We start from the raw sequence: 27,963 nt of genomic DNA, 5'->3' as shown, positions 1-27,963 counted from the left end.
GTGAAGATCTGCAAGTGATGCTCTAATCACCTCCAAAATTAGATTAGATAATGGCAGCATCAACTTCTAAATGCACACAAGGAAATATTAGAGAATTTTTCCCACTAGACAGCACCGCACCATGCTTCTTAAATTCAGTAGAAAGTTCTGACTGAACACTGTGCTCAACAGAAAACACCATTTCATTGAATAGTGTTCTGTGCCAACACATCTCATTTCAGGAAGCCAAACCACAGACCTGAACCTGATGGAAGCTTTCTGGTGACACCTTGCCTGTGCTCTGCTCAAAGACCTGGAAACAACACCCTGAAGCTCTGCTCTCCAAGTCCCAGAAAGAGTTTAAAAGCCAAAAGACTCCCAGGATAACTTGAAGCTTTCAAGACTTCCCAGCATCACAGAGCCCTAAGCCTCCTGACACTGGGCAGAAGAACTTCTATCAGCCAGCAGGTGCTTGCAGTAAAGGCCCCACCTTCAAGCAGGGTTTACTTTCGTGTCCTAGGCAAGGAGCCTAGAACACCTGAAAATACAAAATAGAACTGGAAACTCAATTTGAAAAAGAAAACTAACCTCAGAACTAGAAACCTCAAGTTGGAAGCTGCTGCAGTAGTTTTCACAAAGTGAAAAGCATTTATATCATGCAGAAGGCAACTGAGATACTGTTCTTAAGTTTCCTGTATGTCATTTGCACAATAGGATTTACTAGCACAGGTGTCATTTCAGAGTGTCCTTCAGTGGACTATCTCATATAAATGTACAACGGTGCAACATATTAATGAGTAATTTAACCATAACAGAAAACCCTCTATATCCCTAAATTAAATATAGTGAGCTTTGGTCCATACATGGGTTTGCTCCTTGCTGCCAATAGCAGGACTTAATAATCACAGGCTTTACCCAGTTTTTGATCAGGGGATCATGAAAAGGCAGACCCACTATAATTATTAATCTATCACATTTGTCTACAAAAAGAGTGAAAATTTGGTGTTGCAAGGGGTGATGTTTAACTGGGGAGGAAAGCACCTTGTAAGCAAGTGGCAGAGCTGACCTTGCTCCAGCTTTCATTCACCTTGGAGAATTTCTTTGGTACACTTCGCACAGAGAAAACAAAGCTCCAATGGTTACTGAAATAATTAGTTCTAAATTTTCTTGGTCTTTAGAAGGAATAAATGTAATGACTGTGAGTTTACTTCACCTTTTAGAGATGTCAAAATGAATCCTCAAGCAGCCCTTTAAAGAAAATGCTCCACATTCTTATATTCTCTACCAGCCTGCACCCTCAGACATTTCTACAACTTTAACCCAGTACCTTTCTACTCCTTTTAAGAGGTAATAACTGGCCAAACTTTAACATTAGAGTCCTATTACAGTTACGTAAATTAAGTTTTAATTTGTCCCTCCCTCAATTAAGCATGTTAATTTCCCCGAGGACTCAACACCGTTTCCTTTCATTGTCACATACGGCATCATTATGCAGTATGCTGTAGCCTTGAAAATGACCATCGAGTATTTGGTCTTACAGATCCTACCTGTATCAACAATCTTCTTGTAACTCAACTTACTGAAATTCAAAGGTATATTCAAATGAGAAAGTTTCTCAGACCCAGATACATGAAAGGTATTTTGATGCTCCATAATAACAGAACTATGGAATTAAGTCTCTCAACGCAGGAGGTACTTATTTCACAAATTTTGAGATATCTACAAGGCCAGCTTTACCCCCTTTAATTTATTAATGTTCATTTAAGCCTGCCCGAAAAATAGGTTACAAAAGAAGTACATGTATAAGTAAGACTCTCACGAGTTGTTAACAGACTGCTAAGTCTATATGAAACCTAAGCCATATATTTTGGTTTGGCATTACTGAGATTCATTTATAAAGTTATTTTTGATTAATAGTATTTAATAATTTACCTTATTTCTTCGGCAGATGAAACCATACATCATAACCATTACAAAAATTAAAATCTTTGTAACAAAAATAAAAATCAAATTGGCATGAAGTTTTACACATTCGATAAATTTTAAGCACAAATCATCAGGGCTGAACAAGAAATACAGGAATTGCTATAGTTATTCAAGGTCACAGCTACTGCCCTTAATGATAAAAGCCACTAGCAAACACTTGAAAGGGAGATCAGAGTAACATACCAGGTGTGGAAATCACCAAAAATTGTCCATATTCTTCCTTTAGCCATGTTAGTCAGTGACTAGCTGATGCCCTGAAGAATTTCCAATTCCCATAGTTTGTTTTTTAAAGCATTGGCCAAAAATACCTTTTATTCATATCTTCTTGATTTTCTCAACATGAAAGTGAATGAGTTGTTTCTCCCAGATTATTCAACTCCTTCCACATCTACTAATCACTTTTGCTGCCCTTCTGGCTGGGTCCTATCTATTTCTGCCCTCTTTATCTTGTAAGTGAAGTCACCTGGAGTTGATTTCAAGGGATTAAGTACTACTCAGCTTAGAAGAGAACAGCATTCTTAAACTGCTTCTCTTCTCTTGGCATTATCTGCACGTCTTTAAATTATTTGCATTTTGAGCACTAATGCTCACTAAGGATTATTATTAACATACAACCAAGAACATATAGGTCTTCCTCCCAGATAATCATTGTTTAGAATATGTGTGGTTAGCTGAAATGATTCCTTGTCTTGTGCATTTCTTGACAAGTTTCAACTTTATTACGTACAGTACAAAGGATCACGTAAAGGCAACCTGGACTGAAAAATGAAGTTTGTTGTAAATAAAAGGAATTGTATCTGGTTACCCTTTTTACAGCTCCTATTCATTGACATGCTCAAAAAAACGTCTTCTCAAATTGGTAACATGGTTGCTGCTGTAACTAATACATCAAGTACAACGAAGTTCCCAAAATCATTAAAATTCAGTGTCCTGAACTCAGTATAACAATCCTACTTTCACAGTCAAATTGAATCCTATTCTTACCTTATTCAAGAACACCTTGTTCATAGACACCTTTGCTACAAAAGTCTTTGAAATACTGGTCACTGATCTATTGCCCCTGATAGAGGGAAAGAAAATTACAGAACTGAATTAATCAGTAGACTGCTAGCCTAAATACTTTGCCAGACAAAGTAATATAAATGGTTGATTTTTTTTTAAAATAAGGCTTTTTTTTCCCGTTACAACTTGAATATAGTCTGATAGGCCCCGACATGTAATTCAGAATAAGTGTATTAAAACACTAAATTAAGTGTTTTTCACTGTACTTTCTTAAAGCTTTTGAACACATTCACAAATGAACCATTTGAACATCCAAAATTATCTTAATTTATAGAGGAGAAATTTAAGTAAAAAAGTAAGAGTTTTGCCCAGTATGGCCTAGACAGGCAGTGAGAAGTCCAAACACTAAGCCCTGATACTCCAATTCCTACCCATGATATTTCACTTCAAACCTTTCCCTAGGAGGTTTAGAGATGTTTGTGTTTTGTTGTTTTTTGTTTTGTTTTGTTTTGTTTTTTTTTCAGGTTTACAGCAGAATGTAATGCAAAAATAATACAGTATAATTGTAACACTTAATACAACCTGTGTAACTGTAAACCAAGCCAAGGCAAAGCTGAAGAACAACACAGGGCAGTAATATGTATTGCTGAACTCTAACAGCTTATCTGCAGCCTACAAATCAGCTTTTGAGTGCAAGAGTACTTCTGCAAGAGAGATTATACCTTGCCAATAGAAAAAAAATCATTAATTTTCCTATCAAGCAAACATTTCTTTTCTTAATTTTTATCTTTATGTACATTTCCGCTGTTCAAAACTCTTGGAAAACTGCAACAATTGTATTGTTCTTTAAGATTTGTTTTCCTAATGATCCAATTCAAAATTATGTTTTATACAGCTCATATTGATGAGTTACAAGTTTCTGACCAGACAGTATATATTTCAGCATTCACACTACTTGTGTATAAATTTACAAAAACATATTGAAACGAGAAGTTGAACAAAATTATTTTTTTGCTTAAAAAGTAGAGAGCTAATTTAAGACTTAATAAACGCTGCTCTACAATGTCAAATGCACATACTGGACTGCTTTTCCCTTCAGATTTTGACCTACATGCCAATAAGTTATTTTTGATGAAGTTAACTCTACCCTCACCAAACGCAGTGCTTTCAGTCGACATGGATGTTCTTTAAATATAGATACTTTTGTTTTGGGATCTTTGCTCCACAATCAGACACTTCTAGGTTATTGAGTTCTATTCACCAATATCAATGAAAAATAATAACACAAGAAAAAAAGCAGGGAGGTGAAGGGTGTGGTCATTGAAGACTACTCTCAAATGCAGTAGTCAAAAGAACAGGTTATCTTTCAGCATAAATAAAGAATGAGATTCAGCATTATACAAAGCAGATCACATTAAGATCGAGCAGTAACCAACAGGAGTATTGTTATTAACTCAATTCACTCAGCTCAGAAAGGAAACTGCAGTATCCAATATTCATTATTGGGACAGGGAGAGAAGAATGGAATAAATCACTTTTAACAGGGGAAAAAAAAAAAAAAAAAAAAAAAAACAGAAAAAAAAAAAAAACCAATAACATTCAATTAAACTGAAAGACAGAAAATAAAACCTAATAAAATAATTTTTCCATGCAGTTAATGTGTGGGATTCATAGGAACACAAAAGTACCACAGCCATAAAAGTTACTAGGAATAAATGAGGGCCTTGATATTTAATAAGAACAGAGTGAGCTATGAGAGAAAGTGCCATGCCAATTAAGACTTTAATTTAACTCTTATTAGGGTTAAGCGGGCACTGTTTTCCACAGACTCATGCCTGCCTATTAAAATGGAATTTCTTGCATCATCTTCTAAGATTTCTGGTCTCCCAATGACATGATGAAGCTGAAATTCTGCTAAATGTCACCTCTGAAATTAATAACCTCAAACTCATACTTCTTCTCAGGAAGGCAATATGCAGATGATTCTACAAGAGCCCTTCAGGAGAGGCTAACTGCCTCCTGCAATAGTGAATCATCAGACAGGTCCACTATTTTGAACAATATTCTTGTTTACGTGTTTCACCGTCCATATCCAATTTCTTCTCTTGCATTCTTATCTTGTATTCAAGATAAGGCATTCTCCTGTTATTCTCCTAATACATTGTGAGTCTACTCCATTAAAGAGCATTTCCAGAGCTACATATATACAAACAGTAACATCGATTTTAGTATTTCAAAAGAAGGTAAAGCAATTGTAGTTTTTAACCAGATAGCATTGCAAAGCAGTTCTCTCAGGAAAATAAATAAATAAATAAATAAATAAGAAATGCAATGAAATGAAACTGAAATACAATGAAATATGATCTATGAAAAAGCTGAAGCATCCTAGTATGGCATATCTTCTACTATTATTCAATTACTCTATATCTGATCTGTTTCTTTGCAACCTTTACTTACAAAAACATAAGTAAAACCAACACTTAAAACCTTTACTTATATGATGGAATTTTACAAAGCACATATTACTTGGTTCTTAAATGACCTTACTAGCATTTATAAGGAACTATTTTGAACCAATTTAAAGTGACTATTTCAACAGATTGAAATCGACATATAATTGAGAAAGTTTGGATTATTAAATCACTTCAGTTCTATTCTACAGAAATTTAGAATAATTTGTTTAGATCCCATGGCAAAATATCACAGCACAATTCTTTATCAACTGATTCAGGAACTGTTGAATTACAGTTCTCTTACAAATTTTCACATGATATGCTTCAAGGCAAAATGCTAATTTGAAAAGCTTAAGGTTCTGAATGGAAATATATTTTTACTACAGTTACAGAAAACACTTTAAAATAGCTAAAATGAAGTGGGTAGAAACATGAGTATACTAATTTGTGACTAAAGTGGCTGTAGACACAGTGATTTGAAATTAATATTAAAGATTTTTCAGATGTCTTATCTAATATTAATATTGCAGTGTTAAAACTCCTGTCTGCACTGCACACAAGTCCATCAAGGTATAGTCTAGACTTGATGTAAGTAATACGCATTCGTATAATAATATAGAAATCATTTAGTAGAATATCCAGGAAAGGGGGAGACAGGAACAGGACAAGAGTAACAAAAAAACATACACACATGTTTATATGGGATCACAGAACAGAATGACGGAAGGATTTAGGTCGGTAGGGTCCAACCCCTGCTTAGGCCAAGTCTGACACTAGGCCATGGTACTCAGGGCCTTCACATCTCTAAGGATGAAGATCCCACAACCATTCTGAGTACCTGTTCCAGTGTTTGATCACCATCATTGCGACGTTTTTCTTAAATTTCACGGAAACTTCCCCTACTGTAACGTGTGTCTGCCACCTCTCATCCTTTCACTGGCTGCATGTCAGAGAAGTTTTGTTCCATCTTCTCTATGACCATCCATTAGGTAGCGAGAGATGTCACTTAGTTTCCTCTTCAAGAAGAGCAAACTGAGCTCTCAGAGCCTCTTCTCATGCATCAATGCAAATATTTAAAGTTGGTAACTTTAAAGCATTGCAAGCATTAGCACAGTTAGTCAGCAGGACATGACATGGTGCCTCAGAACTCAGCTAAACTACATTCAAAAAAAAACAACAAAACACCAGGGCACTTGCTAACTATACAATTTCCTCTTAACAGCTACGCAATTTCATAAAAGAGAGAACAGAGTGGTCACATAGCAAAATACTTGCATCACAGTAGCCATATAATCTAAGAATATGTCCTTGAATAATGAGTAGAGAACAAAAAAGTAATAGCATTTTAATATGCTAGAGAACTCATTGTGAAGGATTACTTAGAGACCTTTCAGTACAGATGTCACCACTTAATAGAAAACAGGAACTTGTGAAGAATTAATCAGGATAGTGACATGAAGGTGAATTAGCAGTTAGATTAAAGGATGTCCCTTTACTACTGCAACCCGAAATAACCTGGCCAATGAAAGTCCTACTGCTTGCTCAGAAGTAGACCACTGAGTCAAGAAATGATAATCCTTCTCAGTTTGCTAGCCTTGGATTTCTACATTCAGCATTAAAGAGCACATTATCAGAAGTATACTGAGAACAGGAACGAATTCAAAGAAAAAGTAACAAAAACCCAACAGGAGATTTAAAAAATAGAAGTAGGGGGCACAGAGTAAAAATCTGAAGTTATTGTATTATAGTCTACAAGTATTCAAATACTATGATCAAAAGACAAGAATAAATTCACCTTGTATTCAAAAGCACAAAAAAAAAAAAAAAAAGGGGGGGGGGGAGAGAACGAAGGCAAACATAATCAGGCTGAAATTCAAGGAAAAAGAAAAATAGCACACAACAGAACTTCCCCAAGGAAATAATGGAAATGCACAGTACCTGGAATCCAAATAAAACAGCAAGAAGTTTATTTCTAGTAAAATTTAGGGAAAAGAGCACAACCTGCCATTATTGCTAACTTAGAAGATGACTAAAATATGAAAAGAAACATTTTTCCCAGGGTGCTTTGAAAAAAAAAAAATCTATATTTAAATGAAGGCAGTTCACTTTAATGTAGCTGAATGACCAACAACAAGTCACTCTGGGAAGAAAATTTAAAAATAACCTGCAGTCCATCTGCATTAGTTGTTATGAGTTCCTTCCCTGACAGTTTTAAACTCAGCTTTCACCTTTCTAAAATTCCATTTGAATTAAACTGTCCACAATTACATTTAAAAATATTATATATAATATTTTCCACTGTAGTCGCAGGAAGATAACTATAAGAATGAACACAACAAATTCTCCTCAAGACTAATGAGATTTTTTGGCTACTAAAATACTACTTTCAATACTAACTCAAAAACCAGCTACATCAGGGGCCACCACATCACCCTGAGAAGTACACGGAGGTCGTGCCACCACTGCAGACCATACAGCAGGGAGCTGGAGATGGCAGCCAAGCGAGAAGGCTGGTTCCAAGCTGTGCGTGCCAGCTCAGAGACACTATCTGATTCCTAGCTTTAATTGCTGACAGAAACTATAAAGTAACTAAAAGTACATTAAAATTACTGAAGAAATAAACAGTGGGGAAAACTGTCAACAAAAGGAGAAAAAGGGGGAAAAAAAAAAAAAAAAGGAAAAATGAAAAAAAGGAAGAAACAAAAATCAAAACCAAACCAAGCATGTATGATAGTAGGTAAAAATCATTAATAAATCAATGTTTCTTCACACAATAGTCTTTTAATGAAATTAGCACTAGTGTTGAAGCAAATAAACATAATACGATTGAATGAAATTAACTGTGTTCAGATTTGGTATTTTTTAAGCAAACAATCAAGTCTGTCACGATTTTTTTTCATTTTTATTTAGTTATTCTGTACCTTAGGTCTCTAAAATTATTTCAAAAGGCACAGATAATACAATTTTTACATAAAACCTTCCTGAACAAGAAAATAATTTTATTAGGTTATACCATGTCATTGGAAATAACAGAGTAGTCATTAGACTAGTGGTTAGAAATAAAGGTTAAAGATTGCTTTTCAAAGTAAAACATAGGTTAAAAAAAAATAGGTGTGTGTCAGCATAACTTTAACATCTGTCACTCAGTTTATTTCAATTTATTTCATCAAATTTTCTCAGAATAAAGCTGAGAATAGGACAACTTAAAATTCCTGCAGAAAGGCACCCAAATTCACTATGATTTTTCTACAATTTCACAAAGAATGTGTGTGATTTCTCTGCTCAGACTAAAGTTTAAGATACAGTGATTCTATTTATTCCCTATACAAGCTAGAAACATGGCACAGAGAAGTGGGAAAAATTCATATCCATGAAAAGAAGTGGAGTTAAAGTACAGCAACGTCCCACAGTGTGAAGCCAAACAATCCATAACAACACAATCTTGAAGTCTGCAGAGCAAAGTACACTCAAACCCTAAGTAACGTGATACATATAGACATGCATAATGCATGGAATGGATATACTGAGATAGCTTTTGTTGAATAAATAATGAGTTCCTGAAACAACTATAACATAAGATCATAGAACTGGATTAAGTCCAAGTTAAATACTTCACTTGGTGATAGGAAAGCTCTAGACCTCTAAAAGCATCTCATGCATGTGATGACAGTTTTATTCTTTGCCACTTTGCCTGTGCCAGCACCAGCTCCACCAAGTGCATCAAAGCCAGGTACAGTAAAAACTTCAGCAACACAATCTGTGGCAATCTCCAACTTTGTTATCAGTCCCTCTACATTATCAACTTCACTGCACCCAGTTGATTTGCAGGTATATTTGGAACATTTTTCCCTCATTCCATGCCTTAACGCATCTGAGCAGAAGGAGAGAAATATTGCCTTTGCTACAAAAAGTACCACAAAAGTGATTCTGTACCTTTAGGCAAGTGTAGTTCCAGAGAACTCCAGTTTCATCACAACCTGTATAACCTCAGACTTACCTTCTACATGTATGATCTGGGTGTTTAAGCGAAACAATTACTGCTCTTATTTCCCTGTTGGTAGTCACTTCTCCAAGCCCAACCTCCATAACAACCTCAGCAGTAAGTTGGAAACCACCTGGCTAAATATATCCCCATGGTCCCCCTGATTTAGCCTATAGTTTTCCTCCTATCCTCTAAGGGTTACAATCCTTTTACTTATTTATTTTCACTGAATAATACAATAGCAAAACACAAGAATTAACGCATTTGTACAATGTTTATTTAATTCCTATTTTGATAGAAAGAGCAAAACCTCAGCTGTGGATAAAAGCAATGTCTTTATCCCTTTAAATTCTAAACCACCCACCTGCTCTACAGTTAAAGTTGCATTTCAAAACCATATTAACTTTCCACAGCTAACTAATATCCATACTTCAGCTGCTGACATAACAGCCAGAAGCGGCATTCACTTGTTTATCAGATTCTGTTTCAAGGGTCATTACTCGGTATTTCATAAAAAGAAACAAAATGCATGACACTCAAAGCCTCCTCTTATTACTTAATAAAAAGCGTAACTGCTGTGAGAATATTGCCTCTCTTGTATTAGAGAAACAATTAAACCCCATTCCCCAGACACAACACTTCACAGGAGGTACGATGCCAGCAAGCGTTACATTTTACTAAGTCTTTAGAAGGGTCATTAATCCTTCAGTCCTGGCTCGCAGACACCAAGTCTAACAGCAGCAAGCAGAGGCAAACATTCAGCACTCTCTCCCTCTCTTTGTAGCAATAGAAATGTAGTAAACTCTTGAGAGACCAACAGCTAAAATTAGCCAGAGAGAATTCTATTTAATCCTCTTTAATCTCTCTGATTTTGCAGAATCTCATTAGCGTTAATATTTTCACTTTCCCTGTTACACTGACTCATCCGAGATGCTTCAAGGCCGGCACAGAGCTCAGAGCAAAGCACTCCTACCTCACAATGACTTCCAAATTCACCTACACCTTAAGTCTTCAGTAAAGGTATTATCCCTTTCATCTGTTCAGCAGCACAGTTTGGGTACTATCCAACCAAGGAGCAGTGAATAAATAAATGAATAGTGAAACTGACTGCTTTTACTTGAATTCATCTGCTTTTACATCAAATCCATGTAAAACAGAAGGCATTGTCCGTGGAAATGGAAGGCAGCCCGTACCGCCTCTCCTACGCTGCTGCCACAAGGTAACCCGAGGCACCATGCATGCATGCGGGAACCAAACCTCTTTGTCCCTGCACCTGCTTTTCCTCATCTGAGGATACAGAAGATGAACTTGGGCATTTCCGAGCACGATAACGGGGATTTTTCATCCTCACTGACAGAGGCAAAGAAGAAGACGTCTCCGCACGACGGTGAGAATTAATTTCGATGACACGAAGCCCTGATATGACCAAGCAAGTCAGAAGGACGTCGGTGGCCGTGTCTCGGGTCTCAGCTCCCGGGCGCTTTGCCCTCCGGCAATCCGGAGCGGGCCGTGCCGGGACCCCCCCACGGCCGGGACCGGGCCCCCCTTGGCGGGGCGATGCCCGGGGGGGGCCGCGATTTGCCGCCCGGCGCTCCGGGGCCGCTTCTCCCCCCGGGAAGGGCGGCGGCCGGCTCGGTGGGCTCGGTGGGCTCCCCGCGACCCCCGGGGGAGCTCGGGGGGACAGCCCTTACCTGGCAGGAGGCGCCGGTGACCCCCGGGGGGCAGGAGCAGCGGTAGGCGGCCGGGGGCTGTGGGCGGCGGGGCGCGGCGGGGCCGCGGGCCGGCCCCGGGGAGCAGGTGCCGTTGTTTCGGCAGGGCTGGCTGAGGCAGGGGTCCGCGCCGGGGGGCGCGGCGGTGGCCGGCCCCGGGAGGCAGGCGCGGCGCTGCGCCAGGGCCAGCAGGAGGAGCAGGAGCAGCGGGGCGGCTCGGGGCATGGCGGCGGGGTCGGGGCGCCGCTCCGCCTGGGAGAGAGAGAAGGAGGGGATGGAGGGATGGATGGAGGGAAGGGTGGAAGCAGGGAGGGAGGAGGCAGCGGCCGCCCGGCAGCTCCCTGCCCTCGTTCCCCGGGCAACCCGCGGGCGGGGACTGGGCGGGGAGGAGCCCGCCGCGCTCCGCCGGCCCGGCAGGGGGCAGCCGCCGGCCCCCCGCGCCAGGCGGCCTGAGGGGCTGAGGGGCTGAGGGACGGGGACGGGGGGACGGGGGGACGGGGGGCGGGGGGCGCCGTCCAGCTCCCCCCCGGCCACTGGCTTCGGCTGAGGCCGTGGACAGCAGCCCCTGAGCCTGGGAGTGCCGCTCAGTGAGCAGCTGGGGCTGAAAGCGTATCAAGAACAAAGGAGGCAAAGGGCATTAAAACGATCCCTGCGCCTGCTCGCAGTGGGGGGAAAAAACTTGAGAAATTGCACGTTTGCGTTTAGCTAGGTCCGTTTTTTTAAACCCGTCTCTGTCTCTCTGCCCCTGCCTCTGAGCCGAGTGATGTACGAACCAGTGAGCGGCCCCTGGCCTTCCGTGCTGCCACTCCCACAGAAGAGGAGCATTTAAGCCTCTAGTAACTAATCGGCTTTCATATCTCTGCAAGCGGGTTGCAGGAGAAGGGGCAGCAGCAGCAGCTCTCAGTTTTTAGAAACCCTTCAGCTTCTCGTGCAATAAAGGCTGAAACCTGTGTCCTGGCCAGAAACAACTGGCAACGCTGACTGAGCCGCGTCCCCCGGGCTGTGCAGCCTGGAGGCACTGCTGCAGCCCCGCTTCCAGGCTGAGGCGTCCCCGCTTTCTGTTCCCTGACCTGCCTTGCTCTGGTTCACTTCCCCTGCCCTTCAGTCCCATTTCTGTGCCACACTGGCTCCCTCTGCTGGCCCTGTTCCCACTGCGTCCCTAACTCCTTGGACCAGCTCGTTCAAGCGGCTCTGATTCGGCTCCTCTCAACCCCAGGTAGCGGTGGGTCCTGATGGTACCACGGTAATGTAAATTTTAAAAATATATGCACATAACTCAAATTAAGTTGCTTCTTTTTATTACAACTATCTTCTCCTTCGGGTTACTTTTTCTCTCAATATCAGAGCTCTTCACACAAAAACTGCTGTACTTTTATCAGATGAGTTCATCATCCTTTCTTTACTGATCATTGTCAAATGTCATATCTCTGCAAAAAAAACAGGAACTTGGAAGCAATTCTTCTACTTTGAAACTGAACTATGACTTACTGTTCTTTAAGTATGGTGGGTTTGTTTTTTTGTTGTTGTTGTTTGGTTTTTGGGTGATTGTTTTTTTTCCAAGCATTTTTTACAACCATTGTGCACCATGAGAAAACAAAAAGTTCTTAATTTGCTAAGTTTGTTCTTAATAATGTCATAGAAAACAATCCCAAAGGCCATGCCCATATTAAGTTGTAACCACTTTTTTCTATTCCATTCATGAGATCTGTTGCCTTGTTCTACAAGAAAATTATTTGGCTTGACATGATTTATTCCCGATAAGTCCACAGAGGTTTCTACTTGTCTCCTTGTTATCTTCTAAATGCTCTGCAATAATGTACGTATAGCCCAGAATTCTAGGGCATTTGATGTTAAAGCAGCTAGGCTGTAATTCTTCATTTCCACCTTTTCAGTAAAAATGTTTGCTCTGTTCTAGTCTCCTAGGACTTCACCCTTCCACAGTGGTTTTCAAAGATAGTTGTTTATAGAGTTTCATGCTGTTCTCTAAACATCTTCTAGAGCAAATCATCAGGACAAGTTGAGGTGTTCTGCTCTCTAACCTGATCTTTCTTTTTGCTTGAGCTCCTGGTGGATCTTTGTAATGAACAGGATGCCTGAATAGGCTAGGTAGGGAGTACCCGTATTTTTTTAATTGGTCTTTGTACCCCCAAAGGTTTTACTAATTCTGATGGAATTCTGACCTATGTCTAAGGCTTTTAAGTGGCCTTATACTTAATATAATTAAATAAGTGTTGGGAAGTGAGGTTTCAAGACTGACAGCTAGATAAGATATTGAATTCTGTTCACATAGGAATGTGGTATTTGCAAAAAAAAGAGAACAACTTGAAAATTAAGCTAGTCAACACATCCACCTGAGCAGGACATAACTATATCACATGTTCCTTTTGTGTTTTACAGATTATATAAGCAGCATTTACATTATACATGCCGTTTTCATAAGAAAATATTTAACTGTGCAACACAACATATTATGCCTATCTAGTGATTAGCTAGTGATTGTCGAAAATGCTGTATTTTTATGCATTTTAATGTTCCAATATGCATAGTTTAAATAATTTTAGTCAGCTTTCTACAAACAAATTACTAATTGAAATATTCAGTAAGGATTGCAAGCTGTCTGCCTCATTTACACTTGCTAGAATGTGAATTGTATTACGTCTAATATTTAAGACACACTAATAAGCTAAGCTACATTGCAGCTTAACTACTTATTTTGATGTAGAAGTGCTCACCCTCTAGTGACTTAAAAGAGATTTTGCCTTTTTTTTTTTTTTTTTTTTTTTTTAATTATCTGTTATGATCAAATATTTAGTGAGGAACAAAAATCTCTGATTTCCCAAGGGGAATGTCCCCCATAACAACAATGATTTTTTTTTTTTAATATTGATGAAATCTTTTAAAACCACCTACCTTAATTAAATTTTATTTTAATAGTATAGGACTTATTTAGATGAGATAGTCACTGTGTTGAGACTTCTCTGAATAGTACCTGGACTAATTCTTTTCTGTTTCATGTTTTAGGTCAAGCTGCAATCCTGTCTTTATGATTTGGTTGTCAGAGCACAGCACTGATATTTTCCTCATCTCTCCCTCAGCTTGTGCCTACCTTAAATATCTCAGGTGCTTCACTTCCAATTTATCAAAAGGACTAGGTTTTAAATTTTATATGAGATACTTCAAAAGTGTCCCATTAATGCAACTGGAGACAAATTCCCCAAATTGCTCATCATGTTCCCAATCCCATATCCAATAGCTGCTAAAGCTAAAATCCTTTTGAAAATCATTGCCTCAGTCACTGAAACTATTAGTGGGTTTTTAATGTTGTGTTTCGTAGGGTTTATAATGCTATTCAAAATGTTTTCTACATGCTTTTAATTTTCCTTCCTAAGTACGTGCCTTCTATTCAGACACATTCTATTATTATAACTATTTGAATGACCCGTGCTTCAGTCTATCAAAGTACTAAAGTATCTGCTTAAGCATATAAGCAGCCCACAGAATCCAGTGACCTTTCAAGTTGCATAACCAAGTGCTTCACATTGTAACTTATTTTGGCTGGTGGTCGTGAGTTTGCGTTGCCAAGGGAATTTTTGGTGACAATAGGAGATTAGCTTAAGGCTCTGAACAGAGACAAAATTATAAAAAAAAAAAAAAAATACTTTACCGCTGTAGGTGGATGAGAGGAAAATATTGGTTTATTTTTATACACAACTGAACAATTGCTATTTTTCTTTTATCTTGACAGAGATTGGAAAACACCCTGCACCATGACAATGTGTATGGTTTTATCTGCTTTCCTCCCCAGACCTTACATTTCCATTTATTTTTCTGCACTGTATTATTAAGCTGCTTGAAACATGCAAGTTTTTTTTGTTTGTTAACTTTGATTTTGGAAACTGGTGATAATGATGTGTTTACCACTGTCAATAGTGAAAGTATCTATTGTTATTTAACATTTGCAGTTTAGGGGGATCTGTAATACAAAGAGAGACAGTAATGCAACTACTATCAAGAGAGTTGCCAGCCCAGGTACAGAAACATTCTTCGCTGTGGTCTTGGGAAGTTGCCACGTTCTAAGAGGGCATCCATATGGCAGAAGTTAAGCTTTTAGACTGGGGAGCACAAAAACACTGTGCAATGGAAATCCCTGACACCTGTTTTTATCAGTGTGACAGTCAGCAGCATTCCCCATATATTCATCTCTTTGACTCACAAGAACTTTCATCATCCTGAATATTGGTTTATGGATTTAGAGCAATGGACTGAAATTAATCCACACCTCTAAACAGCGTAGTTGTTTTACAAACAAAATGACTGTCAGCAATTTAAAGTCTTTCTCTGGAAGTCACCAGAAAAAATGAATGTCTCACTAGCTACCCTACCTTTCTCTAGTAAGCTGTATATGTAATTTGAAACTAGAGACTTTCACAGCAAAACTGTGCTTTATGCTCTTTTAATGATTTTTTAGTGTCATGTTGTGTGGTATTACAGCAAGTATTAATTTCTTATTTCATGAAGTACAGTAAACTTAGAAGACATGATTGATCTGGACCCATGTCTAAGTAAATAAAGCTACAGGTGGGTAAAATCATGTATATTTATACCGTGTTTGAATCAACTTCCAAGGAGCTTGTTTGAAAAATCTCTCAAATTAGTTTCAACATTTGTTTTGTGCTATTCACAGAACTGTAGCTTAAGACATTTAAGTCCTATTATATAGGTATAAAATAATTGAGAGAATGTATGGGTTTTGGCATTTACAAGTCTTTCCTCTGTTCTTTCAGCCATGTCTTTATCTCTGAAAAGATGACAATGTGACCACAATTTCAATAGAGATAAATAATATAAGGCATCATTCATAGACTTTTTTTTTTTCCAGTCAGAAACAGAGCAAATGGAAAGCACAATCTTAATGTCAGAATGACCTTAGATCTTTTAGAATTTGCATAGATGTTTCAACAACTCAAATTAATGACAGTTATCAGAATAAGTATTTGACCATGAGAATTTGAACTACTAGATCTGAAGAGCTATTTTTATAGTCAATAAATAAATGACTTTTTTATTTATATGAATTTCAAGGTGCATGTGTCAGAGGACATGATGTCTGTATTCTTGTTGAGTGGAAAAACTTCCACATCAGAAGCTGTACAGAGGAGAAGAGAAGGACAAATAAAATTCTGAAAGATCTTTTACTGAAACAAAAGCAAATCACAAGGTGTTCTAGTGAAAAACATTAAGCCTTAACTTTTCTCTTTGATATTCTTCCTGAGCAATAAACAAAAAGGTGATGCTACAGGTTTCAAGGTTTGTGGTTGGAAAGGGACAGCACCTGTGATTTTAAAGGCAGCAGCTGGAAGGTAAAACATCTTAAAGAGAGCAGCTATTAACATTTTTATTTCAACACAAAATCTGAGAGCAAATACAGAACTTAATTGGTGGTGTGTTGTTTTGTTTTCCTTTGTTATTATTTCTAGCTGTTTTTCCTTTTTTTTTTTTTTTTATTTATTCCTCAATAGATTTAGAATTCATAGATAGATACTGCCTTTTCTATCCATGTTCTCTTACACCTCATTTTAAAGTACTAGATTATGCCTTAGTTCAAACTTTCTTTTCAATTTCCTTCTCTCCCTAGGCATTTCTTTCAATTGAGATATGTATACCTCTATTTTAGTCAATGGGGATCCACAAAATACCTCGATGCCTTCATACCTTGAATCATCAGGCTCCCAACTAACTTATTCAGTGCTGATCACAACTCACCACATCCTCACCACCCTCCCCTGAGATGTGCAAGTACTACTATTCCAATTTTACGGGTGAAGCTCCAGGCCAGATTCTAAACGATTTAGGCACCTAACCAACAAGTTGGATTCTTGCCTAGCATCCTACAGGAAACCAGTGGTAAATAGAAAATTCATCCTATTGCTCTAAACTGCTCAGTTAAGCAATGAAAACTTTTGCTAAATAAAACAACCAGGCCCTAAATTCTGTAAAAAATAAGAATAGATTTCATTTGTGCACTATTTATGGGAAAAAAATGCAGCCAGTCTGACTGACACTTACACTGAAAGAGGAGGCACTGTGTAATTAATATATACGTTGTTAATGTCAAATAAAGTTAAGGAAACAGAGACTTAATGGATTCAAGGTACTAGTACATTTTGCAGAGGGAGTGGGTGTGCACTGGGCACTTCACATAGTCAATGGTCAGAGTTAATGACAGCCTGTTACATATTGTACTGTTTCTTAAGACCTTTTGAAAACAAAATGGTAATGTTCTAAGACACTTCTGGGACAATTTTCATTTGACCTCCCACATAAAAAACCCTCCCTCATTTATATTATGCCAAGACTAGACTAGAAGTATGCTTGAATAACAGTATCGTGTCCTTACTTGGAGACTGCAAGCAATAAAAGACTTCAGGTGTATTTTCCTCAATAATCTAAATCTTAGTTTTAATTTGCATCAATCTAGTTTCTTCAGTCATCCATTGGATCTCATTTTGCTTTTTTTTCCTGACAGACTAAGGAGCTATATGCTATCAGAGTCTTTTTTGTAGGTTTTTACTTCTGTAGGTTATTCTACACTAAGATCAAGCAATTGTTAACATGCTTTTAGATGAACACCTCTTAGTCACTGTATTTTTCAGTGTGTTATAGCTCACAGGGAGAATTCATGGCAATACATGCTGACTGCTCACCATTTCTCCATGTATAATCATTGCAAATACATGTTCTTCATACAGTTTCCTCCTGTTAACAATCCTCGTGTTCTGAGGAAGCAGGTATTGTGTTTAGCTTACAGTGAGCCTGGAAAAGCTGCATATGGAATAAACCAAGAAGTTACATGGAATTTTTCTTATACCATAAAAAGCTTCAGAAATAAATGCCAGAGTGCATAAGTGTCACTTACACATAAATAACAACTGTAAAATGTGATGTTAAATTTATTACTCATACAAATAGAAATAAGGTTTCTTAACTGTTTTTACTTATCATAGCAGGACAGGCGTTGTTAGGCAGGTGTTTAGGTCAACTGCAGTATGGTTTGCAGTATGGTTTAAACGTGGCTGCATCACTTTGGCCCTGAACATTTTTTGGGACTTGGACACACAAAATACAGACATCCTTATTCTGTGCCTTAATGCTACTAGAATAATTCAGTCTTTGGGATAATTGGATAGAAAGTGATTTAGGACATATCATGACTCAACCCAAAAATCTTAGGGAGAGACATGAATATGCCAGCCCAACTTTTTTCAGCTAGCTGATCCTATGTAACATTAGTAGGTGGAATTACTCCCTATACTCCCTATAGTTCTGAGTAAATTGTATATTAACATTTTATGTTTCTGAAAATGACTAGAAAATTATAGAAATCTGCAGTACTAAGAACATCAATGAGCAAATTTTTATTTTCTTTGTCTTCCTGTGTAGCTCAGTAAGTGTCTATAAAGTTCTTACATGGTTTAAAAAGTCAATGATTCAAAATAGGGAATACAGATTCTTTCATTTTTATTCTATATTCAGCTTTAACTTTTTTAATTTAAAATGGATGTATGCCTATTAACTAGAAGGAAAGAAAGTATACTTACAGGATTCTCTGGAGTGCATGGCCACATACCGAATTCCCTAGTGCATAGGGTTTTGTTCAAGTAATGAGAAATCCAAGCAATAAAAACTTAACATGCTATCTCAAAGATGCGTCTAGTTATTTCAGCAAAATGCATACATTTTTGGTGTGCGTATGCTGTAGTGTCACAAATGGCCTTCATCAGCCAGGCAGGCATTTTTTCCATTAGGTAATACCTCTGTAAATGAAGTTTTACTCTGGGGAGGAAGGCTGGTGGTTTTTGAAAATGACCGTGTCAAGGTATTGATTACCTACCTTAAAATAAACAGTTCCTTTCCTCCATCATTACCAATTATACAAAAAAATAAAAATAAAAATAAAAAAAACTATCGTAGCAATTTAAAAACAAAGGAACTTTGTTTGAGTTACTGACATTAACATGCTTACTAAAGATTTTTCAAAAAAGATACATAAATTGTAAACTTGAAAACCAAAGTGCACTTTTATCACAGAATCACAGAATTTCTAGGTTGGAAGAGACCTCAAGATCATCGAGTCCAACCTCTGACCTAACACTAACAGTCCCCACTAAACCATATCCCTAAGCTCTACATCTAAACGTCTTTTGAAGACTTCCAGGGATGGTGACTCCACCACTTCCCTGGGCAGCCTGTTCCAATGCCTCACAACCCTTTCAGTGAAGAAGTTCTTCCTAACATCTAACCTAAAACTCCCCTGGCGCAACTTTAGCCCATTCCCCCTCGTCTTGTCACCAGGCACGTGGGAGAACAGACCAACCCCCACCTCGCTACAGCCTCCTTTAAGGTATCTGTAGAGAGCAATAAGGTCGCCCCTGAGCCTCCTTTTCTCTTTTTTCTTTTTTTATGTATGCATATTGACCAAATTTTCCACTGTCACATGATTTTTTTTCTACACTCTGTAGTCCAAAAGGCAAGGTATTAAGTATTTCTTTACTACATTAAAAAAATGCATGGCAAAAATAATCTTTCATCCATACAACAGTTTCAGCTACTTGCACAGGTGCTGTAGCAGTCTTTTGTGACTACCATGTTGTTTAGAAAAGCAGCAGCACAATACATATCCATGCTGCTTACAGCCTAGCAGCAAATGGAAAATACGTAGTCCTTGCTCTGAAGGGGAAGTCACGCACTTCGACAAAGTTCTACAGGTTCTTTTTGGAGTGCTGAAAGACAATAACTATGTTTAATGTGGTGGAGAAAGGGGAGCTAAGAGACACGCAAAAAAAAAAAAAAAAAAAAGAAGATCCATACACAGGGAAATCCTAGTTGATCTCAGCTATTTGCTAATTTTCTACACCTTTTTCTGTTTATGCTATTATGGACATGCAAGATCTGTATCAGCTCAAGATCAGGCATCCCACAGCTGTCAAAACTAATATCAGATGTTATTGAGCTTGAATGTACAATTCACTGAGAGAAACATGCATCCCACATCAAACAGCATCTCATTCTGTTCCTTCACCCATAGCGTAAAATCTAAAATAATCTGTAAACTGCATAGGGGACTATATAGAAGATGAATTTTGCAGGCGCAGGTTACTAAAAAGTTAGCCAGTAGCACTATAACACAGAAGGTTAAATTACATAACATGGTCAGAAACATCTTGAGCACCACTATGGACATACAAACCATTACTGTCATCATTCACCTATTCAGATTCCACATTTGGGATAGGAGTTACAAATACATATATGTAAGTCTTTCACATTTCACAGTCTTCATTTTACCTAATCTTTCAAATTTCAGGCAATGTCTAGATGATATTTTTGGCTAATACTTGTAAAAACTGCTCTTTCCAGAAAATCCTGTATATGGAATTATGACATCTCCGTAATTGCTGTCAAATCATGTTAACTACTTATCCTGGAAGAAGTTGGAGATGACATCTGCTAGGACAGAGAGAAACTATGAGACATAACTCCTGGACACAGGTAAATATCACTTCACTAAATATTAAATAACATGCCACAATAAATTTTTGAAATAAAAACCCATTCTAAGTAAGAGAAGTAGAAGCAATTAAGGCCTGTAATTTTCTTTCAGTTGAAACAGAGTCCTATGAAGACAAAGATTACTCATGATCTGCAGCTGCAGAGACCCTTGTCACTTCCACTCATTTTATTGGAAAATTTAGAAAACCTCTCTGCATATAAATTTCTTCTGTTGAACTTATTTAAATTGATAGAGTAGTACAAAACAGAGCAAGACTATTTAAGATGCATATCAACTTCTTTCTGATTCTCAGTTATTAGTAAATGTATGCATGTAGTTTTGATTTTATATTCTAAATATAGTCAGCTAATTTTGGAACTGCAACGTGTTTTACTAAAACTGATTTATCTAGTTGGGTCTTGAAAAACCCAGGGATGGGGACTGCACAATCTCTCTGGGGATGTGAAATGGGGATAACCCCTTCCCTCAGTCTACCAGCCACGCTCCTGTTAGCACAGCACGGGATGTTACTGCCTTTATTTGCTGCCAGGGCACAATGCTGACCTGAATTCAGCCTTTTTCAGCAGAGCTGTTCTCCACATAGTTAATCCTTTTGTCTCTAATTCCTTGTCTACTAGAAGAACACGATGCTTCTGGTCTTAAATTGGAAGTTACCAGTCGTAGAACTCAGCGCTACTAAAGTTGGGATAATTTTACTTTTCCCCACTGTATTCTTCCCCCTCCTCCTGCCTTTTGAAGAACTTCTGTAGTTTTAGCTTCCCAGAATACAGCTTGCTCCTGGGAAGTGCTGGTTTTAGGAAAGAATCAGGTTGGGGAAAGCTGGGAAATAAAGTGCCACCTCACAGACTATTTCTGCACCACGTTTTGCATCACCCCTGCCTGCCAGAGAGGCTTCTGCATACAAGAAGTCCAAAGAACAAAGCAGCTGCAGTCAGACCAAGCCTAGCTTATTTAGCCTAGAACACATGGATGGCAACTACAACTGAAGGAAGAGTAAAACAAAACACATTTTCTTTAAATATTGTTTCTCATCAATTCTAGGTCAGGGCCTTCCTACACCAAACAAAATTTAAATAAGTTATTTTTTTCTCCTAGGACTTATTTCTTAACGGACTTCAAAGCACGCTAAGGTTGCTATCTGCCCTGAAATAAACTTCCCTTTAGTGAAGATCTAAGATATTTACCCTGATTTTTATCAGAAACTACTACATCAAATCCTTTCAATATTTAAGCTCATCCACCATGTGAAGTCGCCACAGGAGTCTTATGAGATAAAACTGGAAGAAAGGGGAGTCACAGAATGGGAGGACAGGCTTCTGCAAAGCAATGAAGTATGATTCCATAATACCTAGCTCCTGAATTGAATGCCACAAATAGCATTGTTTACAGATACATATACATATTTGCCACAAATTCTCATACTTATTATAGTACTCTTGCATACGAGGGAAGAAACAGAAAAATTCAGTATTTTCCCTTCCTGTAGCATCACAGCACCCAAGACAGTTAAAAACAGGTACAACCCAGGAGTGCTGGCTGCATAAACAGCTATATAGCTATGGAAATCTCATGACCTTACCTTCTCTGTTTTATTTTTGGGAAATAGCTGTTTAGATGAGAGAACTTCGTTACTTAAGGACCATGGCAGCAGCAACCTGCCTTGGCTTTCAGTCTGAGATGGCAGTGTTGAAGCTTACCTGTGCAAAGGGGAACCTCCTCCTTCCACCTCTTCCCTTTGTCGCATTCTCAGAAAGCGGGGCAGAATAATTGCTGTCTCCCATTTATACCCAGGCTTACCTACCTGCTGTCTTTAATGGGGACTCAAAAATAGCTACAGCCAATCAAAGCAGGGGGAAGCAACCAAAAGAATCATAACACTTTTGTCTGCCTCCCTCCCCTCTTCCAACCTGCTGCTTACAGGTTGAATAGGACATTTTCCTTAACTATAAGATGAAGAAAATTTCACAGGAGGTTCCCCCTCCACGTTTTGTTTAGGAGGTAGAAGGCATTTACTTCATTCACTTTCATCTCTCCTCTTACTTCCTTTTTTTTTTTTTTTTTTTGTCTTTTTTTCTGGCCCAGGTTGCAGAACTTGTAACCAAACTGTAGTTACAGCAAGACACATCAGGGCCTTTTTTAGCCTGGTGCCTTGAAAACATTAGATACATCTTCATTGTTTGACACATACACAGGCACACGCACTGTTTCATTCTGTTTCTGCTTCAAGACTTGACAACTCCCAACATGCACACAGCAAAGGAGACCCAACATCAGTTCCTCCTCTAATCCCTCAAAAAGGCACATGTTTGTTCAATGCATGCACGTTTCCGTAAAGGACGCAGACATGGTATTTCTTTAAAGGCATATTCTCTGTTAGCCCACTGAAAGTTATTCTTTGAGCTCAGAGACAGTAAAACCATGAAGTGTGTTTCCTAGCTGCTATATAAACACGCATTAATGTTCTGTTTAGAAGTGTTTGATGGCACAGTTTATACCCTTGCGCTGGTGGAGCGCTGCAGGGGGGTGACTACTCCTGCAACCAACTACACTCAGCTGAGCAAACTTATTAAAAACAGGAAAGAGCACACGGAGAGAACACATTTCTTCTGCCATGACAGAGAACTTCTTTTAGGCCTTAGGAAACAGAGCATATTAGTTGTGTAGCTCCAACTGTAAAGAGACTAGGAAAGTGAAACTAGGAAAGTGGGGAAAAAAAAAAAAAAACACAGAACAAGCCCTAACATGACTGAATTATCAGTAAAACCTTTTCCCCTTTCCAACATTTTTATTGTAATCTCTCAGTAAATTTCACTTTTCCTTAGCTCTGTCACTGTTACCTATAGAAAAGTTTTTTTTTGGTTTTGTTTGTGGGGGGCAGGGGAGTGGGATGCTGCATTATCCTTGGTCCTGAAGTCAGGTATAGGGTTCAGAATCACAGGAACTGATATTACACTTGAAGACAGGTTGCTGAAAAGATGTAGGACAGGGCTCAGAAACTCTACAGATTACACACCTACCGCCAGGAAAGAGGGCACAAGTAACCCAGGCACTTGGAATTTCAATCCCTGCCTGAGGTGCCCACCTTCTCAGTCAATGAAAGCTTGGCAGGGAAAGGAGATGGTAAAAATTCCACACACAGATGGCTTGCAAGATTTAATTGCTGAGAATCTCTGTTCCCCTCAACCATATTTATTTTTTTCTATCTGATCAAGTTCGACACTAGCCATAGCAATTTTATACATACTTGGAGCTGATTCTTGTACATCTTCCTACAGAACCTAAATTAAAGCAGCACTGCAACTTACTAATTTTATTTCAGACTTTGCACTACTTCAATATTCCCTATGCAAAGGATTTCTGTATAAAGCAACCCTTTAAGGACAACAAAAAAAATCACTGCCCAAGTTCAGTAACATGCATCAGTGCTTAGGTGGCACTGTTTTCATGAATTAAAAGCAGCAATAAAAATTATTCTGAAGGATTTGAAACTCAACCAATAGAGTAGCGATCGTGTTCTCAAAATCTGTTAAGTGTTACCATGTTTAAAAAGGCCTCTATTTTCAAAAATAAGACTTTCTTCTGACAAAGGTACACAAAGCAGTTCAGTCCTAGACGTATTACATATTCTTAGGAGTTCTACATAATCTGAAACATCTACATCTGAACACAGCTACAATTGCTGTTAGCAAGTTTTTCTCTGAAAGCTCCTGAAGGAGGAACACCTAACATTCTGCCCCACCCCTCTGCTGGTTCTCTGCTACTCTTAGATACTACGTTTCTCCTCACAGTAAGTACTGCAGTCCTGCAAACTGTAACTTCAATTTGTTCTAATAGCCAACTGCCTTTAACCTTTTAAGACAGACTGCTCCGCCAACACAATATAAGCTGCACTAGGGGACACAGGGCAGTTGGGGGAGAAAGTGTCACACAAAAGTGTCACCGAGAAGGTGGTTGCACACTGGAACAGTCTCCCTAGGGATGTAGCCACTGCACCAAGCCTGTCTGAACTTAAGAGACTGGACTGTGCTCTTAGTTACATGGTCTAAACTTTTGGGCAGACCTGTGCGGTGCCAGGAGTTGGACTTCATGATCCTATGGGTCCCTTCCAACTTGGGATATTCTATGATTCTATGAAAAGAGTTTAAGTTGTTTTTTCTGGCCAACTGCATCCTTATCCTGCTCTGTGCTGATAATGACAGCTAGAACAACAACAAAGATCAATTGTCACAGGAGGTACTTCTTTTTCCCTTCCTTTTGAAACAGGCAACCAACAACTTACTTTCCCACTGAAACAGTTACACAAATGGCTGTAAATCAAATCTGAAAACACCTCAAGGTCGATGAAAGCCAGATTCTGGAGGGAGACAACAGGGGTAAAAAAATATCAATACACATGATATTTTAATACAAAATATTAGCTTTTTTTTTTTTTACACAAGTCAGTTTTTTAAAATATAGAACCTTAAAAAAAATGAACAAATTGCTATCCACACACTATAAACACTTCTTTGTGCTCAGTTTGATCAAGTTATCAGAACAATTTAAACACCAGTCCATAAACACTGCCTTGAAGTTTTATGAAAACTATGCCGCACTGTGCACTACCATTATATGTACAGTGTGAAGCGCCTTCTTTCAGTTTTAATACCGTAGTAGAAACTGTTCAGTTATCAGGTTCTTTGTGCAAGGATTTCACATTCTACTCATGCTCATGACAGATTTGCGTTACATTTCAGTTGCACTGGTATGAGCAACCACATGTAATTCTGTGAATGTTCACTGTAAGAATGTCCGTACATGTGTTGAAATACATAATCTGAAAGTACAAGTTCTTCAGCTAGATAAAAGAAAGTTTGTTATTGTTAGTTGAGGGGAAAGACTAGCCTGATTAGCCAGAATTTAACAATTACTAAGCACTGAAATGAATTTTGATTTCTCAAAGTTGAATAAAAGTAATTAACTATTGTATTTTCATAGAGATGAACTAAATAGCATGTACATCTCAGGAATATTTGTAATCGCCCATTTTTTGAACCCACAGAACAGAAAAAAATCCCTCTAAGTTGGAGGTCTTAAAAGGTCTTGTTTTAATAGTAAATCATCCACAAGTTGCAGGCTGTTAGCCAAGTAGGTTTAGGATGATTTACTTGCATTACAGCAATTTACACAATTGAACTTTATGCATACAGTACAAAACTATGAACAAAAAGGTGAAGCAAACTTTTTTTATTTATATTCAGGTAAAAACATTAACCTGATGAAGTAAATTATTGCAGATTTGAGAAATCAGCACATAAAACAGTTGGACAGAGCATTGCTTACAGGTGCTTTATCTGTGTCAAAAGACAAAGGCTGAACTGTCTGTTCCAAGCTAGCGCTGAGGGGACAAAAAAAACTACAAAAGTAACCAGGAACTTAGATCAAGAACAAGAAAATCGTTTACTCAAACAGGGAATGAAACAGCTAATTTGTCTTTTAAAAAACTTTACATCAATTCGAAATGCTCTGGCCTTACCACAATACACACTGGCCAGCCCAAGCTGTTGGACTTCAACTACATGAAATTCTTCCTAGCCTCTAGTAAGAGGCTTCTGCTGCCTGAATCACTGTGTAAACAGCTCTAGAGCGCAGACTGGTAAAGACTGTCACCAGTATATCTTACCACTACAGTAAAACTATGCTATAAGAAAGGTTCTACCTAGTTACAAAGGCTGAATTATATTGACAATATATATTTGATTTCAGTAAAATTTAAATTATCTTAATCAGAGAAAGAGGCATGGAGCAGTTAAATGCTCATGCTAACCAAAACATAACAATTGTTGAATGTTGCACACAAAAAGAACCAAGTGAATTGCACATCAGACAATACATGAGGATGGGTAAAATTAGAGGCAGGTGAGGGTACACAGAACTAGTCTACTAAACTAGATTTGTCAAATACATGGTGTATTTTAATTTCTGTACTTATGTACAAAAGTTGTCTTTGGAGGAAAAACTTCAGACTTCAGCTAGATGGATACACACAGCCCAGTATTAAACTGCACAGCGACATTTATTGTTCCAGCCTGGAAAAACATCCCTTTTTAAATTTCACACAGCAAAGCAAGTTAAAAACTTCACTCATCAAATAAATGATAATTTAAACAAGAACTTGCTAAAGAAACCTTGTCACAACAACTTTTTAGGGCCTGATCACTTTAAGTCCAAAGGGGCCTTTAATGAATATCAACCAAGTGTCTTTTGCTTATAATCTGCAAGCCGTTTTTCTACAACAAGAAGGCGTAACACGTTTCCTTGACTCAGGTGATATATTTAGAAAAGAATCATGAGTTTCTCGTTTGCTGTAACAGGCAGACATTGCATTTTTCATTGTGATCAGGAAAGATGGAATGACTGCTGCCCTTCTCTTGCAGCTATTAAGAGTTTTTCACGCATTATCTCAATGGTTGAATAGTCCGGCAATTTGAGATAGTTCACACAAGTCATTACTGAGGGCAGGAAGTCATCTGGATTCTCTGTAGACTCAAATGTTTTGCGTACAATTGTCAGTGGAGGATTCAAACTTCGAAAGCCTATTGAGAAGAGAAGAGATTCAGAACAGCGACAGCAGGCAGACATCTCCGAAAACCAGCTCTCAATCCATGCTTTTCAAAGTTTAGTATATGGCTTTACAAGGCCATGGAACAAATCAATCTTTTCTGTAGAGTAGCTTTCCAATATTAATAAAAGAAATAAACTAGACCCCTCTATTTTTAGTCGCGTTCTTTATTTTGGGGGAAAAGACATACTGTTCCAAGCATGTTTTGTTATTCATACACATTTCTATGATTCTCCAAATTTGACTGCTGTACCAACCACATGTTCTCTAGCTAAGGTTTTTATACTCCTAACCCTCAATCCTACCTGCACTCTCTCCCCAAAAGAGATTTAAAAAAAAAATAAACATTTCTTAAAGCAACTTGTCCTTATGTCAATTCTTCCTTTATCTAGGTATCTTCCTATCTCTAGTAGAGAATTTTAGTAGTGTCCAGACAAGAGTATGGCAAGAGATGTATTTTCTAATGATGCCCAGCAAACACAGCTAATTCCTCAGCCTCCCGCCCCCCCCAAAAAAAACTTTGACATTCAAAAAACAAGGAATAATGGTACTAAATATTAGAATTTCAGTTTTGCTTAGAAGTTCTACATATTTTGAACTTTGCCCTCAGATAGGTTATCTGGTAACATGAATTAAACTAGGAGAGAGTCCCTCACATGAGAATATCATAAGATTAACAC

At 38.2% G+C, this 27,963-nt stretch overlaps 2 protein-coding genes and 1 long non-coding RNA gene across 17 annotated transcripts in view; 1 reads left to right on the top strand and 2 right to left on the bottom strand.

The window, feature by feature from the left end:
* DNER (delta/notch like EGF repeat containing) overlaps positions 1-11,462 on the bottom strand; it is a 120,287-nt gene extending 108,825 nt beyond the window's left edge. The window contains exon 1 of the mRNA XM_084529620.1: positions 11,094-11,462. Within this exon, the coding sequence (XP_084385746.1) occupies positions 11,094-11,336 (243 nt within the window). The 5' untranslated portion in view covers positions 11,337-11,462. The remainder of the gene's footprint in view (positions 1-11,093) is intronic.
* Positions 11,463-11,638: 176 nt separating this feature from the next.
* Positions 11,639-27,012, top strand: LOC311441461. 2 transcript variants are annotated; one of them, XR_014695984.1, is made up of 4 exons: positions 11,639-12,354; positions 16,747-17,015; positions 20,529-20,660; positions 20,773-27,012. It is a non-coding gene; the product is annotated as an uncharacterized lncRNA (long non-coding RNA). The 2 variants fall into 2 exon arrangements; XR_014695985.1 differs by having other exon boundaries at positions 21,778-21,812.
* Positions 26,719-27,963, bottom strand: part of TRIP12 (thyroid hormone receptor interactor 12) — a 75,177-nt gene continuing 73,932 nt past the window's right edge. For all 14 annotated transcript variants that reach the window (XM_084529612.1, XM_084529619.1, XM_084529617.1 and 11 more), the window contains one exon: positions 26,719-27,257. In XM_084529612.1, coding sequence (XP_084385738.1) covers positions 27,061-27,257 — 197 coding nt within the window. In that variant the 3' untranslated portion in view covers positions 26,719-27,060. The remainder of the gene's footprint in view (positions 27,258-27,963) is intronic.

Source organism: Aythya ferina (genome assembly GCF_964211825.1).
Source record: "Aythya ferina genome assembly, chromosome: 9".
Taxonomy (NCBI): Eukaryota; Metazoa; Chordata; class Aves; order Anseriformes; family Anatidae; genus Aythya; species Aythya ferina.
This window is presented reverse-complemented; position numbering and strand designations above follow the sequence as displayed.